This window comes from Dipodomys ordii, unplaced genomic scaffold (genome assembly GCF_000151885.1).
Source record: "Dipodomys ordii isolate 6190 unplaced genomic scaffold, Dord_2.0 Scaffold35, whole genome shotgun sequence".
NCBI lineage: Eukaryota > Metazoa > Chordata > Mammalia > Rodentia > Heteromyidae > Dipodomys > Dipodomys ordii.
In genome coordinates this window covers 8,925,987-8,943,824 of record NW_012267251.1, presented here as the reverse complement: position 1 = coordinate 8,943,824, position 17,838 = coordinate 8,925,987, and the positions used below count along the sequence as shown (strand labels likewise).

The 17,838-nt window shown below is 43.6% G+C and overlaps 1 protein-coding gene across 1 annotated transcript in view; it reads right to left on the bottom strand.

Annotated features, from left to right (window-relative positions):
* Positions 1-3,465: 3,465 nt before the first annotated feature.
* Tmem183a (transmembrane protein 183A) overlaps positions 3,466-17,838 on the bottom strand; it is a 16,666-nt gene continuing 2,293 nt past the window's right edge. The window contains exons 2-7 of the mRNA XM_013017317.1: positions 17,620-17,659; positions 14,879-15,038; positions 13,873-14,053; positions 11,421-11,501; positions 5,890-6,045; positions 3,466-4,144 (exon numbers count right to left, since the gene is read on the bottom strand). Coding sequence (XP_012872771.1) covers positions 3,959-4,144; positions 5,890-6,045; positions 11,421-11,501; positions 13,873-14,053; positions 14,879-15,038; positions 17,620-17,659 — 804 coding nt within the window. The 3' untranslated portion in view covers positions 3,466-3,958. The remainder of the gene's footprint in view (positions 4,145-5,889; positions 6,046-11,420; positions 11,502-13,872; positions 14,054-14,878; positions 15,039-17,619; positions 17,660-17,838) is intronic.

The window sequence follows — 17,838 nt, the reverse complement described above, 5'->3', positions numbered from 1 at the left end:
TGCGGAGATGGAGGCATCCGTGGCACAACCTGAGTCTGGCAGCTCCGGGAATGAATAACTGGCGACTGGAACGCGGGGCGTAACCATGCGCACAGGAGGGTTTAAGACCCCCCCCCACGCCCCGGGAAACACGAAGACCTCCTCAGCCCCTCCGAAGCGCTTTGCCCCAAGGAGCAGAGTTGGCTCACGAGACGCTTTTTCCTGACTCTCCTGGAGGGGAAATTGGGGCGCAACGCATTCAGTTTCTACCCGGGAGACTAGCCCACTCGGCCCCCTCCCACAGAGCCCACGAAGCCCAGGGCGAACTCCACGCCCTCGCTGCAAGCCGGGCCCCGGCCGGCCCCCGTTCTCATCCCCAAGGGCACAGGGCACCGCCAAGGCTGGCAGGGGCGGCGGAGGAGGCAGCATCGAAGCAGGGCGGAGACACAGCGGAGTAAAGGGCGCACTAGCCAGACCCCTCCCCAAACTGCGGAGGGGCGCCGGGGCCGGGAAAGAGACGCCCCCCCGCCCGGCTCTGGGCGCTCACCTGCCAGCCGCCAAGGCCCCGTAGCGGGCAGCCGCGCTCGCTCGCTTGGAGACCGCAGGGAGCCGCCCCCGGCCCGGGCAGCGCAAGTCCGGGAGCCCCGCGCGCCTGCCCCAGGAGCTGCAGTCTCCGCCGCCGCCTCGGCGCCCGGCCTCCAGGCCCGCCCCCTCCCTCCAGGCCACACCCCCGGGGGCGGGGCCGGCCATCTCCCAGACCACGCCTCCCACCCCGGGCGCTCCCCGGCCCAGCACGTGACCAGGGTACCGGTTTGATGCTGTGCGCCATTTTGGTTGTGCCCGGCTTTACCTGGCCGGAGCGTAGCCTCCAGGCCGACGGTGCGGCGCACCCCGCTCCTCCCTTTGTACTTACCCATCTTCCCAGACTGGCAGTGGCTTGTCACCTGTCACACACCCTCTCCCACCCACTTAGGTGAAGGAACTTGCAATCCAGGTGGGTGCCCGTGGCGCTCGGTGGCCGCCAGTGCGGAGGGCAGCTTGTCTGCTGTGCCCGCGCCATGATGCCGCATGTCTGAGGGACTCGTTTTGGCTTAGCCTCCCTTGGCGGGTCTCCCATCCGGTCTGTGCTGTTTCACCATGGTGCCTACTCAATCCTTGAGGAACACCCAAATAGCACTGCTTCAGGTGCGAGGAATTCTCGTATACTTGCAAAGTGTACACAACAGCAAAGGCTGTGACAGCAGCATACACACCATCTTCCATTTATTATCTTAACTAAGCTGGGGCTTAGTTACCTTGCATCTTTGGAAAAAGGCAAGAAGTCTGAGTAATTCTGTTATCTGGGGTGAGGAAGCTGAAGTTCAATCTATTATTTTCTGTGGCCCTACTAGCAAAATTACACATAAATTTCAAAGAAGTGAAAATTATTACACAGGTTTTAACCTCTCCTCACTTCCCTTCCCTAACATGAATCACAATGGAAGAAGCAACTCAAGGAATGAATGCAAAAGCCATAATAACCTGACCCAGTAGAGACAGAATCAGTACAAAAACTCAGGTCAAAGCACAATTACTGAGTCACATTTATTTCTCCTCCACCCCCCCCTTTTAACTCCTAAGTGGGGGACACACAATCTACACAACTTCCTCCAGCTCTAAGCCATCCTTTGTTCAGGAACTAAGGACTCTGTCTTGTTTCCTTCTGCCTCAAAGAGGACAATTTTTGATTGCAGCGATCTGTCCTTAAGCCTTTTGTTTGCTTTTGTCACTGACCCAGACTCACTGTCAACAGCTTTAGTGCCACCACCAAGGCTAGCTTGTAAGGCTAGCTGTCAGAAGCAGTAATAAACAGATGACTCCTGAGAACATTCCTTAAATAGCACAGGGTGGGGATAATGGCAGGGGAAAAAAATCATAATGTAGCACTTTGCTCACAATAAAATCTGCCCCCACAAGATTTTCATGTTTAAAAAATATTGTCTTAACTTGAGCTAGGGGTATATGACTATAATCCCAGCAGAGTCAGAGGCAGGACAACTGAGTTGGGAGCTAGACTGAGCTACATATTAAAGAAAAAAAAGAAAAAGAAAAAGAAGAGGGAGGGAGGGAGGGAGGGAAGATTGTCAGTATCAATCTTCAAATAATACCCAGTTCGCAGGTTAATTTGGGGGTTTGAAGGAAGCAGCAAGATTATCTTCTTAGGAAACCAAAAAAGCCCATGATTCTCTGAGTACACCATCTTTAGGAAGTATTTTGACCAAAGAAAGGACATTGGAATTTTTGGAGGACAAAATGCCGGGCTCTGTAGACACACAGGATGACAAGCAGAGGCAGCAGAGTGCAGGACAGGATAGAGCAAAGCCACCAAGTGCTGATGGTTCTAACGTTGATTTCAACATGCAGTGCGTGCATTTTTTAAAAATGACCTTAGATGAAATGCCTAACAACATAATGGAAATGCCACTATCTTCCTCAAATAACTTTCTTGGTTTCACATTTTCCTTTAAAATACATATATTTAGAAGATTCTTTCATCAATCTTAACATACTTTTTAGATTTATCAGGGATAAAAGTACACCATAATCCAACTTTTACTTGCTCATTATTTATTTATTTGTACCAGTCCTGGACATTGTCCCTAGATTTTATGCTCAAGGCTAGCCTCTACCAGTTGATATTCAGCTCCACTTCTGGTTTTTTTGAGGATTAAATGGAGGTAAGAGCATCTCATTGACCCTGCTGCTCAGGCTAGATTTGAACTATGATCCTCAGATCTCAGTCTCCTGAGTAGCTAAGATTACAAGTGTAAGCCAGGGATGCCCAGCTTACTTTTTAATTATATTCTACTGATTCCCTTCTTGCCATCTACTAAAAGTAAACTAAGACTGGCCTTTTAAGTCATAGTACAGCAAAAAGAAAAAACACCTGGGTCAGAATCCTTTTACTGGCTGTTAAGGCCTTGGGTAAGTCACTGATTATTTCTCAAGCAAAAATAGAAATAGTTTAACCTATCTTAAAAAGACTTTCTTTTCCTTTTATTATAATTTTTTTTCTTTTTTTTGGTCAGCCGTGGGGTTTCAACTCTGGGCCCAGGCACTGTCCTTCAGCCCTTCAGCTCTTCAGCTCAAGGCTCTATCATTGAGCCACAGCGCCACTTCCAGCTTTCTGGTGTTTTATTGGAGATAAGAGTTTCAAGGCCTTTCCTGCCCTGACTGGCTTTGAACCATGATCCTCAGATCTCAAGCCCTCCTGAGAAGCTAGGATTATAGGCATGAGCCACCAATGTGCCCCAGATTTGAAAAGACTTTTAAGCATTAAAGACATTGTTAAGTTCCTAATACAATCAAGGACACAAAGTCAAAATCATTGTCATTATCAGCCTCATGCAAAAAAAAAAAAAACCTAATACAAAATTGGCAAATCAATTAAATATACCATAAGTATCCAAGAATTATTTTTTAAAAGATACACAAGTCAGTATTATATAAGATTCTGAAAACCCTGTCACCTGCTTTATTTGAACTGAAGAAAGGTAAGGGAGAAAATATTCACTTGAATGTGAGGAGCAGCTACACTGAAGCAATATAACAATTTTAGGATGCTGGGTTCCTCTAATCCTAAGGAAATCTTCCTTTCTTGAAGATTTCAGAGCTAATTTTTCCCTAGAGCTTGATCATTCATTTTCACTGGAATAAAAGAATAAAGAACAAACTCAATAGCACCAAATGGGGTTTTAACACACACAAAAAAAACAGGCCAGGTTTCTCCTTTCAAATGCAAATTTTACATGAAAATGTTTATAAATCATAGTTGTCTTTCTTCGTGATTCAACCCTTCTCCTGCCTGTAATAGGAACCCAAGGAACCCATAGAGCCCATGCATCACTAATCAGATATACAACCCAGCTGCCCCTTCCAAACGGGATCTCATTACTAATGGACCAGGCTCAGAGGTGCCCCAAGGGATGGTAAGCAATAACTATGCCCGCAGGGAGAATGGATACTGTGGATGCCACCAGTCAAAGAGCCGAACACTGTGCACTGGGTCCAGAATGACTTGCACACCCTGTTCATTACGCAGATTCCGCCCACCACGGACAGGAGAATCTTGGAACACCAGTCTCACTCGATGATGTCGCATGTCTGTACTCACATTAATAGTGAACTAGAAAGGAAAAACAAATTTAATACTCAGGATTTCCTACAGCTTACCATGAGATGATTCAGTCTAGATCACAAGAGTACCCATAAGTTCTAATACCAACATGTTTGTAAATATAGAAAAATTAAACCAGCTAGGCACCAGTGGTTCACACTTCTACTAGTAGTTACTCAGGAGGCTGAGATCTGAGAAACATGGTTCAAAGCACCCAGGCACTGGTGGCTCACACCTGTAATCCTAGCTATTCAGGAGGCTGAGACCTAAAGAACATAGTTTAAAGCCAGCACAAGCAAGAAAGTCCCAGGAGACATTTTATCTCCAATTAACCATCAGAAAATGAGAATGGCTCAAAGTGTTAGAGTACTAGCTTTAAACAAAAGAGCTCAGGGACAGAGCCCAGACCCCTTGCTCAAGCACCATCACAGACCAAAAAAAGATAGAAAAGAAAAATTAAGGCAGGTTTACATGCCTATAATCCTAGCTAGTCAGGAGGCTGAGATCTGAGAATTTGGGTTCAAAGCCAGCCCAGGCAGAAAAGTCTATCTCTAATTAACTAGCAAGGAAGTGGTGCTGTGGCTCAAGTACAGTGCTCACTTTGAGCTGAAGAGTGCAGGGACAGCACCCAAGCCCAGAGTTCAAGCCCCATGACCGACCAAAAAAAAAAAAAAGTTAAAAAAAAAAAAAAAAGTTAAAGAGTAATAATTAACTAGCAAAAAACCAGAAGTGAAAGTATGACTCAAGTAGTAGAGTGCCAGCCTTGAGGGAAAAAGCTAATTGAGAACAGAATTCAAGCCCCAGTACTGCACAAAAAAATAAAAAGGAAGCAGGCTAAATAGTCTCAAATATAACTAACTTTTCCCACATCTGACTTGCTAATATGCAAGTCTGATTTCAAGATTTTTCATTTATTTTTATTTTTTGCTAGTCCTGTGGCCTGAACTCAGGGCCTTGGACACTGTCCCTATCTCCTTTTGCTCAAGGTTAGTGTTCTTCCACATGAGCCACAACACCACTTCTGGCTTTTTCTGTTTAATGAGTTTTTTGTTTTTTGTTGTGGGTCATGGGGCTTGAACTCAGAGCCTGGGCACTGTCCCTGAGTATTTGCTCTCAAAGCCAGTCAGTGCTCTACCATTTGAGCCACAACACCACTTCCAGATTGTTGTTGTTTTTGTTTTTTGGAGGGGAGGCCGTCCTGGGGCTTGAACTCAGGGCCTGGGCACTGTACCTCAGCTTCTTTTTACTCAAGACTAGCACTGTACCACTTCTGACTTTTTCTGTTTATGTGGAATTAAGGAATAGAACCCAGGGCTAACTTCATGCATGCAAGCACGCTACCACTACGTCACATTTCCAGCCCACCCCGCCCCTTCCGATTTTTTTTTGGGGGGGGGGGTTGTACAGTCCTGGGCTTGAACTCAGGGCCTTGGCACTGTCCATGAGCTTCTTTTGCTCAAGGCTAGTGCTCTTCCACTTGAGCAATAGCACCACTTCTGGCCTTTTCTAAGTATTTTATTGGCAATAAAGAGTCTCAAGTACTTTCCTGTGTGGGCTGACTTCAAAGCTTAATACTCAGATCTCAACTTCCTAAGTAGCTAATAGTTATGAGATACCAGTGCCTGGCTTCAGAATTTTTTTTAATTATTGTTTAGATTTCTTTTTCATGATAAAATTACAAATCTCTTTCAAACTACAAATACAGTGAGAAGTGGTAAAAAGGTCTACAGATGAAATATGGAGTCCCCACTTACCAGAGTAAATATCATTCCCATGACAATTGGAATAAAGATGAAGTTGAGGGTGGTAACCTGCAGCAGGCAGCAGTCCTGGTCTGGGTTGGTGTGAACATCTTCATACTGAATGGGGGGCTGCAGTCGTCCCACACACTTGCTCTTTAACCTAGGGGGCTAAAGAGCACTAAGAATTAATCTTATGGCCTAGAGAAAATACTTATGTCTCTTACGACTCACCAATGAACATCCTAAAGCTAATGACTTTTCCCTTCTTTCTCTTCTGTATAGACATCTTAGTTTCAGGTTGGAGGCAAGGTTCAAGTGGTAGAGTGACAACCTAGATATTGGTTCCTACGTAGAGATAAAGGAAATATGCCTACCCTTCAAAAGAAGGGAAAACATTTGGATGGATAGTGGTACTGGTAAGCTATGCTACCATCTGCTAACAAATAGAAACTTGTAGCTCCTATGAAACTATACGCTTAAAATTTGCAATGTTTGAAGACTTGCAAATTCACTTGTCTACCTCCAACAAATATTTGTTGCACATAAGCGAGGGCTGGCATGGCCTCCTAATTCCATGCACTTTAAAACTAAAGATTCACAAGTCTCAGAACTCAAGGAAATCTCAGCATTCACTTTTCTGCAGTTCTGACCTTTGTTTCTACTCGCATTTCTCCACTAAGAATGCCCCTCAGTGCTTCCTCTGAAAGATGGACTTTTACCAGTGTTTAGTGGACATCACAGATTGCCAGTGTTTGTCATGTTAAATTTTACATGACAAAGTTTTTCCTGAGAACTGTTATTTACAATAGATCATTAAGAAGAAAATATGGTTTATCATAATCCACCTGCCATTAAGTGAGGAACAACTGTATATGTAGTGTCTCCTCAGTAAGCTACTAGGTAGCTAATGAACCTGCTGAAGATAAAGACAGGTGAGCAAGGTGCTGGTGGCTCATACCTATAATCCTAGCTACTCAGGAAGCTGAGATCTGAGGATCAGAATTTGATGGCAGAAAAGTCTCCAATAAACTACTCAGAAAAAGCTGGAAACTGAACTGTGGCTCAAGTGGTGTGGCATTAGCCTTGAGCAAAAAGAAGCTCAGGGCTGGGTGCTGGTGGCTCATGCCTGTAATCCTAGCTACTCAGGAGGCTGAGATCTGAGGATCGCGGTTCAAAGCCAGCCCGGGCAGGAAAGACCGTGAGACTCCTCCTATCTCCAATAAACCACCAGAAAACCGGAAGTGGCGCTGTAGCTCAAGTGGTAGAGCGCTCACCTTGAGCTGAAAAGCTGAGGGACAGCGCCCAGGCCCAGAGTTCAAGCACCACGACCGACAAAAAAAAAGAAGCTCAGGGACAGCACCTAAGCCCCGAGTTCAAGCCCCAGGACCAGCAAAAAAAATTTCAGGTACATGTAAGCAAAAGGCAGAGACAGAACAGAAAATTATCTACTCTTCTAACAGTCTTTGGCAGTCCCTCTCCCCAGTCATCTCAGATGTAAAAGCATATAAATTATTGTTATTTGCAATATATCTGTCATGGCTATTCTTATCACCTTGGATTGAGAAGGAACTAGGAGTTATTCACGTACACTATAGGTGAGTGTGTAAGGGTGTTTTCCCTCACGAGGGGGTAAGAACTATCCTCAATGTGGGCAGCACTACTCAACAGACTAAGGTCCTAGATGGAATGAAAGAGGAAGAGAGAAGAAGCATGTGGGCACAGGCCCATGTGGTCTCTCTCCCCTCTCCCCCTATTCTCTCTCTCTCTCCTCTCTCTCTGCTTCCTCAGCACCATAATATGAACCATTCTTTTCTGCCATACCCTCCTTGTCATGACAGATTGAAACCTCTAAAACAGAGGTGTTCTACCACTTGAGCCCCAACTCCAACCCAAAAAAAGTCTAGTTTAAAGTAGTAGACAAAGAGCATGTGGTGGTTGCAGGGATTATGTCCATTAAAAAGCCAAGAGCGAGGGATGTGGCTTAGTGGTCAAGTGCTTCCCTTGCATGCATGAAGTCCTGGGTTCGATTCCTCAGTACCACATAAACAGAAAAACCCAGAAGTGGTGCTGTTGTTTAAGTGGTAGAGTGCTAGCTTTAAGCAAAAGCAGCTCAGGATGAAGATATTCCACAATCTAACACATATAAGAAAATGAACAACAGCAAAATCAAGTGCCAGTGACTCATACCTATAATCCCAGTTACTTGGGGGCTGAACATGGGGAGATTATAATTTGAGACAAACTCCAGTCAGAAAAAGTTCATGAGATTACCACCCTCATCCCCAATTCTCAACCTAGAGCTAGGTACAGTGGTGTTATACATGCCATCTAGCTTCATGAAGATTAAGATTGGGAGGATCAACATTCTAGGCCAATCTAGAACAGAAAAGTCTTTAGACCCCCATCTTAACAGAAGCTGGGTATGGTAGCACGTAAGTGTCATCTCAACTACATCGAGAGGCTAACAATAGGCAAATCAAGATCCAAGCACATGCCTGGCCAAAATTAAGACTATCTCAAAAACAACCACATTAAAAAGGGTTGGATGGGGGCTGGGAAGGTGGCTCAGTAGTAGAGCGCATGCCTTACATGCCAGAGGCCCTGGGTTCGATTCCTCAGCACCACATAAGCAAAAAGAAAAAAGCCGGAAGTGGTGCTGTGGCTCAAAGTGGTAGAGCGCTAGCCTTGAGCTGAAGAGCTGAGCTGAGGGACAGCGCCCAGGCCCAGGGTTCAGGCCCCATGACCGGACCCAAAAAAAAAAAAAAAAGGGTTAGAGCCGGGGCTGGGAAGGTGGCTCAGTGGTAGAGAGCTTGCCTTGCATGCATGAGGCCCTGGGTTCAATTCCTCAGCACCACATAAACAGAAAAAGCCAGAAGTGGTGCTGTGGCTCAAGTGGTAGAGTGCTCGCCTTGAGCTGAAGAGCTGAGGGACAGTGCCCAGGCCCAGAATTCAAGCCCCACAACCAACCAAAAAAAAAAGGGTTAGAGCCTTGGTTCAGGCATGAGTACTCCCTAGCAAGTGCAAACTGTAAGTTCCAACTTCAGTACCACCAAAGAATGAAAGAAAATCAACAACAGAAAGCTGGTTTTGCAGTTCAGTGGTAAAGTACCTGCCTTGCACATAGAAGGCCCTTAGTTTCAATTTGAAGGAAAGAGGGAGGGAGGGAAGGAGGGAAAGAGGAAGGGAGTTCTTAAATCAGCAAAAAAGGGTATTGTTTTAATAGCCACTACGTATTCAATTCTCAATTCCCCCAAAATGTCTTCGGTAGCTCTTTATTCTCTGACCCCGGACCTTCCCAAACTACTTTTTGTCTTTTAATACAAAATAGTTGTCTTTTACTTTTCATGGCAATATTATTATTGTAAGTTTTCTTTTTGTTTTTGCTTTTTTTTTTTGGTGGTCATGGCTTGAACTCAGGGCCTGGGTGCTATCCCTGAACCACCATGCTACCCTTATTTGATTCTTAGTACGGTCATTTCATAGCTATTATTATAATGGTTTGAGTATTGGTGTTCCTGCCAAAATTCACTTCGAAATTTAATCTCTAAGTATTAAGAAGGGGAGTCTTGGGGGAGTCTCTCATGAATAGGATTAGGGCCCTTAATGAAGGACTAATGCCTGTCAACCGTGGCTCACACCTGTAATTAGAAACTCGGGGAGGCTGATAGGCGAGAATCATGATTCAAAGGCAGCTGGAACAAGAAAGTCTGTGAGATTCTTATCTCCAATTAAGGACCAAAAACAGCCAGAAGTGGAGCTAGGGCTCAGAGTGGTAGAGCAACAAATCTCAGGGACAGTGCTCAGGCCTTGAGTTTAAGCTCTAGGACTGGCATTCTCCTGAGGCGCCCCCACACACCCCAAAAAAAGAGGACTTACATATGCACTGGTAGTTCACACCTGTAACTAACTACCCAGGAGGTAGAGACTGAAGGTCTGTGGTTTAAAACTAGCCCAGGTAAACAGTTAGTGACACCACCCCCCAATATGTTGATGTTTGGCGATACACCAAAGTAAACAAGACTCAAGAAACAAAGGACCTCCATTCATTATTAAATGACCCCATGCTGCTGACTGCATATATGGTATATATGCACACATCTGAGGGAAGCTAGGAGGAGGACACAGAAATAGAGGAAACAGGGAAACCCACAACAGCGGCTGCACTGGACATTGATGAAAACAAAGCAAGCAAGTCAAGGGCAGCGATGGGAGGGAGGGAGTGAGAGGGATGGAGGGAGCAGCTGACACTGAGCAAAAGCAAAGAAAGGTACATTTCACCCAATGTGGAAGAAATAGCTGTACTGTCAAAGCTCATAGAATTCACACACTTTATAGACCACAATAATGACAATTTGCCTCACAAAGGTTAGAATGTGTTTGTGACTTCAGCTAAGTATCACTATCTCATAGTACTATGAAATTTGTGAAATTTATATAATCAATCACAATAAAAAAAATTTTTTTAAAGTTAGTGAGACCCCATCTCAATTACAGCTGGGTGCCATGGCGTATGCCTGACATCTCATTTATGCAGGAGGCTGAGATTGGCAGTATGGTGTGGTTCCAGACCAGCCTAGGCAAAAAACATTGAGATTGGGGGCGGGGAGGGAATAGTAAGGGAAAAACAAAGGAGGGGGTAACAATGCTTGATAGGGAAGTACTCATTACCTTATTCATGTAATTGTAACCCCTCTGTACAGTATCTTTACAATAAAAAAATAAAGAAAAAAAAACCACTAAAAAAAAAAATTGAGATCCTACCTCAAACGTAAAAGCTGGGCATGGTGATGTTGGCCATCATCTTAACTACAGCATAAAGCATAAGTAAGAGGATGGCTGTGTAGGCCAGCCCCAACAATAGTAAGAACACTATTTGATCCTAACTCACACATAGCACAAAAAGGGTTGGAGACCTGGATCAAGCAGCAGAGTACCTGCTGGCAAGTATAAAGCATAGGTGGGAACCACAGTACCATCCAAGGGTGGGGGCAGGGAGAGACTTCATGGAAGTTCAGCCCTTTTGGCCTTCTACCTCTGCTGTAAGAGGTCAGCTTCTCCCCTCTGACAGGTGCAACGAATGCTCTTTCTGGCAGCAGAAAGAGCACAAAGCAGGGGCCAATGCCTTATGCCTCTAATCCTAGCTACTCAAGAGGCTAAGATCTGAGGATCATGGCCAAAGCCAACCAAGGCAGGAAAAGTCTGTGAAATTCTCATCTCCAGTTAACCACTAGAAAACTGGAAGTGGCGCTATGACTCAAAGTGACAGAGTGCTATCCTTGAGCAAAAAAGCTCAAGGACACTGTCAGGTCCTGAGTTCAAGCCCTATGACCAACCAAAAAAAGAAGAAAAGAAGAGCAGAAGAGAGCAGACCAAACAGAGCCTTCCTCTAGGACTGAGGAAATTACTCCCTCTTCTTTATAAAGTTATCCTAACTGAATTACTCTGTTATAGTAAGTATCAAGGAGAAGTAACGAAGGAATCAAGACATCTAGTGAAATTCATTACAACAGATATTATCTAAAGGCAAAAAAAAGACAACATACCTGTTTTTTAAATTTGAAGTTGAACTCCCACATTGGTTCTTGTCTATTCCCAACAATCTTTCTGCACCAGAAAAGTAAGCACTGTTTAAAAAAAAATAATGAAATATAAAATAAAGAGGGAAAATAAAAAATACACTATAAAGTAACAAAAAAAAAAAAAACAACTGGAAAAAAACTCTGCCTGAGTGCTCTAAAGCCAAGCATAATCCCAATGCTGAGGCTTTCCTTTGGCACATATGACTCAACTTGACATGGGTGCAACATGAAAAGACAACCCCAGGTCTACTCAGGAAGAAGAGGGACCAGTTTAAGTCAACCTCAGAGGTTATTGAGATCAACCGGATTATTCTTGTCCTTAAAGGCAGAAACATGGTCTCAAAGGCAGGGGCATTTTCTCTGATTCAGCAAGCCACTGCTCTACATTAAAATATAAGGGCAGCCAATAGCCACCAGGCAAGATGATCTCAAGGCCATAAGGCAGGCAAAGAGCACCAGCCCTGTAATAGGAGCAAGCCACTCAGGACCTTCCTGGAACAGACAGCCGGTAATAGAAACCACAGAGCTGGGCTGAATGCAGTCTGAAGTAAGCCCCCTAGAAAAAGTCGGCTACAGCTAGGTTTAAGCACAAGAAGTGAGTACCTCCCAGGGGATAAGGGGTGGGTCGTCCGCCGTGCCAGCTGTCCTGCCCTTCAGACATGCCCTGTACGTCCTGCTGTTCCATCAAAAATAATGGGCTTGGCTTTAAGGGGAAAACACTTCTGCTGCCATCGCAACGGCTCCAGTGTCCCACACAAGCTATGCTACTGAAAAGAGAGAGAGGGGAATCAAATACAAAAAGGTGGAGTCCAGGAACATGGGACAACTCTCCTCAGGCATGCTGGCAACTCCCTGAATGCCATGCGACTGTGGATGTACGAGTGGCAAGGCCATGCATGGGACATCTGCTACTGCAGGTCCCACTACTTCTTCCGAAGACCTCTAACAAGGCACAAAGAAGCAGCCAGATGGCCTGGGCTCAAGATCTTAGTTCTCATTCCACTTTGGCTTTTCAGTCTACTTTTTAAAAAAATTTATAGCAGTAAGAATATGAAGATATGAGTCTTAAAAGATTTAAGCAATAGCCCTTGCATTGTGCACTGGAGCCGCTAAGATGTGTCGAGCATGAGGGGTTTGCTCAATGCTTCTCTGCTCAGCAACAAACTCAGCCCTGGCTTGATTAGCTCTGGGATGATCCCACCCTCCCCACAGTCTGATCCTGTCAAATACTTCTAGGGGAGGAACACTGTCCACTCATATTACAAGTAGAAGCAGCTGCTATGCCTGCTATGCATGCACAGCATGCTTTGCCTGCCCTAAATCTATCAGCTGCCATGATACTATGTTGTGTTCAGTTAATGCCCCTGACCACCTCAGTTTGTAAGCCGAGCAGAAAATCTTGGGTATCTTGAAATCAATAGTAGCCTTTTAATTTATATTCATCAGGTAAAATATTATCATTATAGAGCTAACCTAAGAGAGAAGAATCATTCTAGAATTATTATATGGCCATCATCATGATGGCCATGATAAAGACAAAGTATAAGAGAATAGCAAGTGCTAGAGAACCTGAAATTTGGGTTAGGAACAAAGTAATCACAACTACCTATCAAAAGATAGGAAATTTATATAATGGTACTAGTTGAATAAGAAAAGAGCCAAGATATCATCAACTTACCTAAATAATAATACCTATTAAACTCACCTAGCTTAGCAAAACTGATTTTTCCAAGAAGAAAAAAGGAAAGGAAGGACCAAAGACTAGGTTGTCTATTCATTACTAATCAGAAGAATTTCAGAAACTTGAATATACTATATGAACACAAAATACTGGAAGAATTCTGATTCTTTTTTTAAAAAAAGCTTAAAACACAGGAAGAATTTTAAGAGCTCTGAAGTCTGTGAATTAGAGAACCTTATAGTTTTTAAGACAACATACCACAGAACCTGGGAATAGTCTGGCACAGGGCATTTAACAATTTAAAAGTCTACATCAAGGAAGTCAGGAATGAAGGGAATTCTTGAATGCCATGGTTACTTTAGAAAATTAGTGAATTACTCATGTTCTATCTCCACAACATAATGTAAACACCTTTTAAAAATTACAGTATACACCTGCCATTCAACTGTGTGCTCTCCTTGCCCCAAACCATTTTATCTACAGTCCAATGCACAATAGATAAAAGTTAAAATAAAGAGAGTAAAGAATACACTAAAAGCACAAGAAAGCTTTAAGGTAAAGAGAATATAAGCCAGCTCAGCACAGTGGGAATGTCTTAAGAGAAGAAATCTCTGAGCCCTAAGTTTACATGAGTCCCTTATCAGCCCGAGACCAACACCCTCCCATTAAAGAAGCTGAAAACAAACCATGGTAAACAGATCCATTAGTGAAACCCCAACACTCATTCTCACGTACTTTGGAATTCTTTAGAGTGCTGGGAGTACTTTCTGGAATGGCTGGATTCTTGGAGATTCGAGCAGCAAATGGTTCATACATATGGTACAGAGATCGGATCACACATGCCCGGAGACAGCGCAGCTTCTCCATTGACTCTGGTCGCAGGCGCAAAGGCAGAGAGGCATCCAGCGTGTAGTGCCTGGAACATGACACATTACTCCAACTAATAGGTCTCCTGGTCTCTGGATGAGCTTTGCTACACTTTTCCACTTGGTACTTGGCTGGCACACATACAAATAACCATTTCCTTAACTCCTCGACAACTTCTGCTTCTTCCATCTTATATTCATGTATTTTCTCACCCTTTGAAAATGTTTAAATCCACATGACTGTACTATACAAAGGAGCAAGTCTTTGTATTGATACCTATATATTTCAGCTGCTCAAAAGAACCTGCTCTGGTTAAGAGCCCCCAGGTTCCCTGTCATTTGGTTCAGCAAGTTCTCTACTCTCTGCTACATCAACATGCACCTACTATATCCTTCCAGCTTACAATCTCCACTTCTGTACTCACATCAGAAGATAAATAGTGCTTTCGCTGATCCTATGATTCACTCACTCCTCAGCACTACGATTCTACATAGGGTAGCATAGCTACAAAAACTGTGGTCCCTGCAGAAGTCTAGAAAAAGCTAGACAGTAACAAATCCAGTGGAGAAAGAAACAAACATCTGTAGCTTTTAAACATCCTAGCTAAGATGTTTTTCTCTTAAGAAAAGTTTTGAGTCAGTTCTTTCTAGGACAAAAACAACAGTCTGCTAAAAGCAGATACTGGAACCACAAGGAAAACAATTACCTGAACAAACCTATTAAATTTAGAGAGGAAGCAAGGAGTCCAAATCTAGTGTCATACTCAGGAAGGAGGAAAAAAAAAAGGGAAGGGCAGAATCCAAAGAGAAGCTCCAGATCCCAAACAGCACTGAAATTGGCTACAGAGAAAACAGTGAGCTCTCTGTGGTCGCACCTTCGGTACAACCTGGTCCAAAAGGCAGCAGTACAAGTGACAGTCCAGGCATTCTTACAAATCAGGGAGAAGTTTACAATGTCCTCAGGACGGATGTAGGAAGCCAACAACAGCCAAATATCCATGGGGTACTCCTCTCCTCCAGCCCCGTCCAGGTCTTCTGAAAGAGAAAAGGAACAATACCCTGGGTTTCTGTAACACCTATCTAAAGACACTCATTTGAATTCTCCCAGTGTGCACAGTTAAGAAAAAGGTTTTAAACAGGCTCTGTTGGGTGAGGGGGCACTTGCAGGATAGTCCAGGTTTCTTTGTCTACACAAAATTAGAACAATGAAACATGCTGAAATTTTTTTAAGAAGGGGATATGGGATAAGGGAAAGCGCTAGGGGGTTGAGGTTGACGGGAATACATTTGTACATGTGTGGAAATGTCACAAAGAAGCTCACACTTGTACAAATAATATATGTTAAGCATTGGTGGCTCATGCCTATAACCCTACTCAGGAAGCTGAGATATGAGGATCACAATTCAAAGTCAGCCCAGGCAGAAATGTCCAGGGAGACTCTGTTCTCCAATTAACCACCAGAAAACTAGGAGTGGTACTATGGCTCAAAGTGGTAGATCACTAGCCCTGAACTCAAGAACAATGCCCAGGCCCGAAGTCCAAGCCCCTTGTCCAACAACAAAAAAGAAACAAAGAAGAAAAAAAAAAGAAACAAAGAAGAAAGAGAGAGAGGGAGGGAGAGAGGAAGGAAGGAAGGAAGGAAGGAAGGAAGGAAGGAAGGAAGGAAGGAAGGAAGGAAGGAAGGAAAGAGGCAAGGGAGGGAGGAAGGTCCTAGCAACAAAGACAACTCAGGTTGATCATTTCCTGTTAATTCTAGCCACTAAAAATGTTTGCCTCCTATAGCCTAAGTGAATTTAAAAAAAACTACTATTTTGAAGTTTTCAATATTCCTTTGCGTATTATGTAAAGTAATTCTTCAGAAGAAATGTGGAAAATACTTGGCCCACTTTAGTAATAAGAAAACAGAGCCATGCCAACCTAGACAAGGTAAACATTACTTAGATTTCTGACTCCAACATCAAGCTTTGTACTACATGCCTCCCTGGCCTTGGGTTTGCTTTTTTTTTTTTTTTTTTTTTTAAGGGAGTCCACATCTACCAAACAATTTCTTCAGTAATGCAAAAGAAAAAAGGGGCTGGGAAGGTGGCTCAGCGGTAGAGTGCTTGCCTTGCATGCCTGAGGCCCTGGGTTCGATTCCTCAGCACCACATAAGCAAAAAAAAAGAAACCGGAAGTGGTGCTGTGGCTCAAGTGGCAGGGCGCTAGCCTTGAGCTGAAGAGCTGAGGGACAGCGCCCAGGCCCAGAGTTCAGGCCCCACGACCGGACCCAAAAAAAAACAAAAAAGGCTGGGCACTGGTGGTTCACACCTGATATCCTAGCTACTCAGAAGGCTGAGATCATAGGATGGAGGTTTGAAGCTGGCATGGGCAGGATATTGGTAAGACTCTTATCTCCAGTTAATAACCAAAAAACCAGAAGTAGAAGGGACAAATGATTGAACAAGGAATGAACAAACCAGGTGTGGTAATACACACCTATAATCCCAGCACTCAAGAAAATCCGGAGTTCACACTCCAATATGGCTTTAAAAATATTATCTTTTGGGCTGGGGAGATGGCTCAGTGGTAGAGCTCTTGCCTTGCATGCATGAGGCCCTGGCTTCGATTCCTCAGCACCACATAAGCAAAAAAAAAGAAACCGGAAGTGGTGCTGTGGCTCAAGTGGCAGGGCGCTAGCCTTGTGCTGAAGAGCTGAGGGACAGCGCCCAAACCCAGAGCTCAGGCCCCATGACCGGACCCCCCCCCAAAAAAAATATTATCTTTTGGAGATACCTACTAAAATATTGAGAGGTAACAGGATATTTGGAAATAGTTTCAAAATGATCTAGTGTCTGACAGCATAATGAGCAATGGTTATAATATAAATGGCAGTAGGTTGATAATTGTTCAAATTGGTTTATGGCTACATAGAATTTATTCTTTTGTATTTGAAAGAATCTAATGGAAAACAGAGAGGAGTCTAACAACAGAATACCAGGAAGCAAAGAAGGTGAACTACAGATAACAACCACAAATCATGTATCTGATAAGCAACTGACATTCTGAATATATAAAGAATTCTTACAACTTAGTACTTAAATGTAAGTTTAAAGTAAGCAAAGTATTTGAATATTCAACATCGTCATTAGGAAAATGCAAATCAAAACCATATTAAGATACTTCACATCCACCATAATTTTAAGTCAGAGAACAGCAACTGTTGCTAAGAATGTGAAAAAACATTCACACATTGCTAGTAGAAATATAAAGTGGTGTAGCCACTTTGAAAAATAGTCTGGTGATTCCTCAAAAAGCTAAAGATAGGCTACTACTACTACCATGTTCTCCAGTAATGGCATTCCTATCTAAAAGAAATGAAAGCATATGCTCACACTAACATCTGTCTATAAATGTTCCTATAAATGTGTGTAATAGCCTAGCAAAAAGCAACAGAGGTTGGGTGTGGTAGCACACACCAGCAATCTTAGAACTCAGAAGGCTGATTCAAGAGGATATTTACTTTGAGGCCAGTATGGGCTGTATACAGCAAGATCCTGTCTCAAGTTTAAAACAAAAACAAACTTTAAACAACAACAAAAAAGCTGGGCATCATAGCTAAAGCCTGTTATCCTAGGTACTCTGGAAGTAGTGATTAAAGGACAATGGTTCAAGGTCATCCTGAGCAATAAAAAAGCACTCAAGACTCCATTTCAACTGGCTAGCAACAGGAATATATTCCTGTTATTCCATACTACAGGGAAGCACAATGGCAGAACATGGTGGCAGGTGCCTGTTATACAGGAAGACGGAGAAGAACAAATAGAAAGATCACAGTCCAGGGGCTGGGAAGGTGGCTC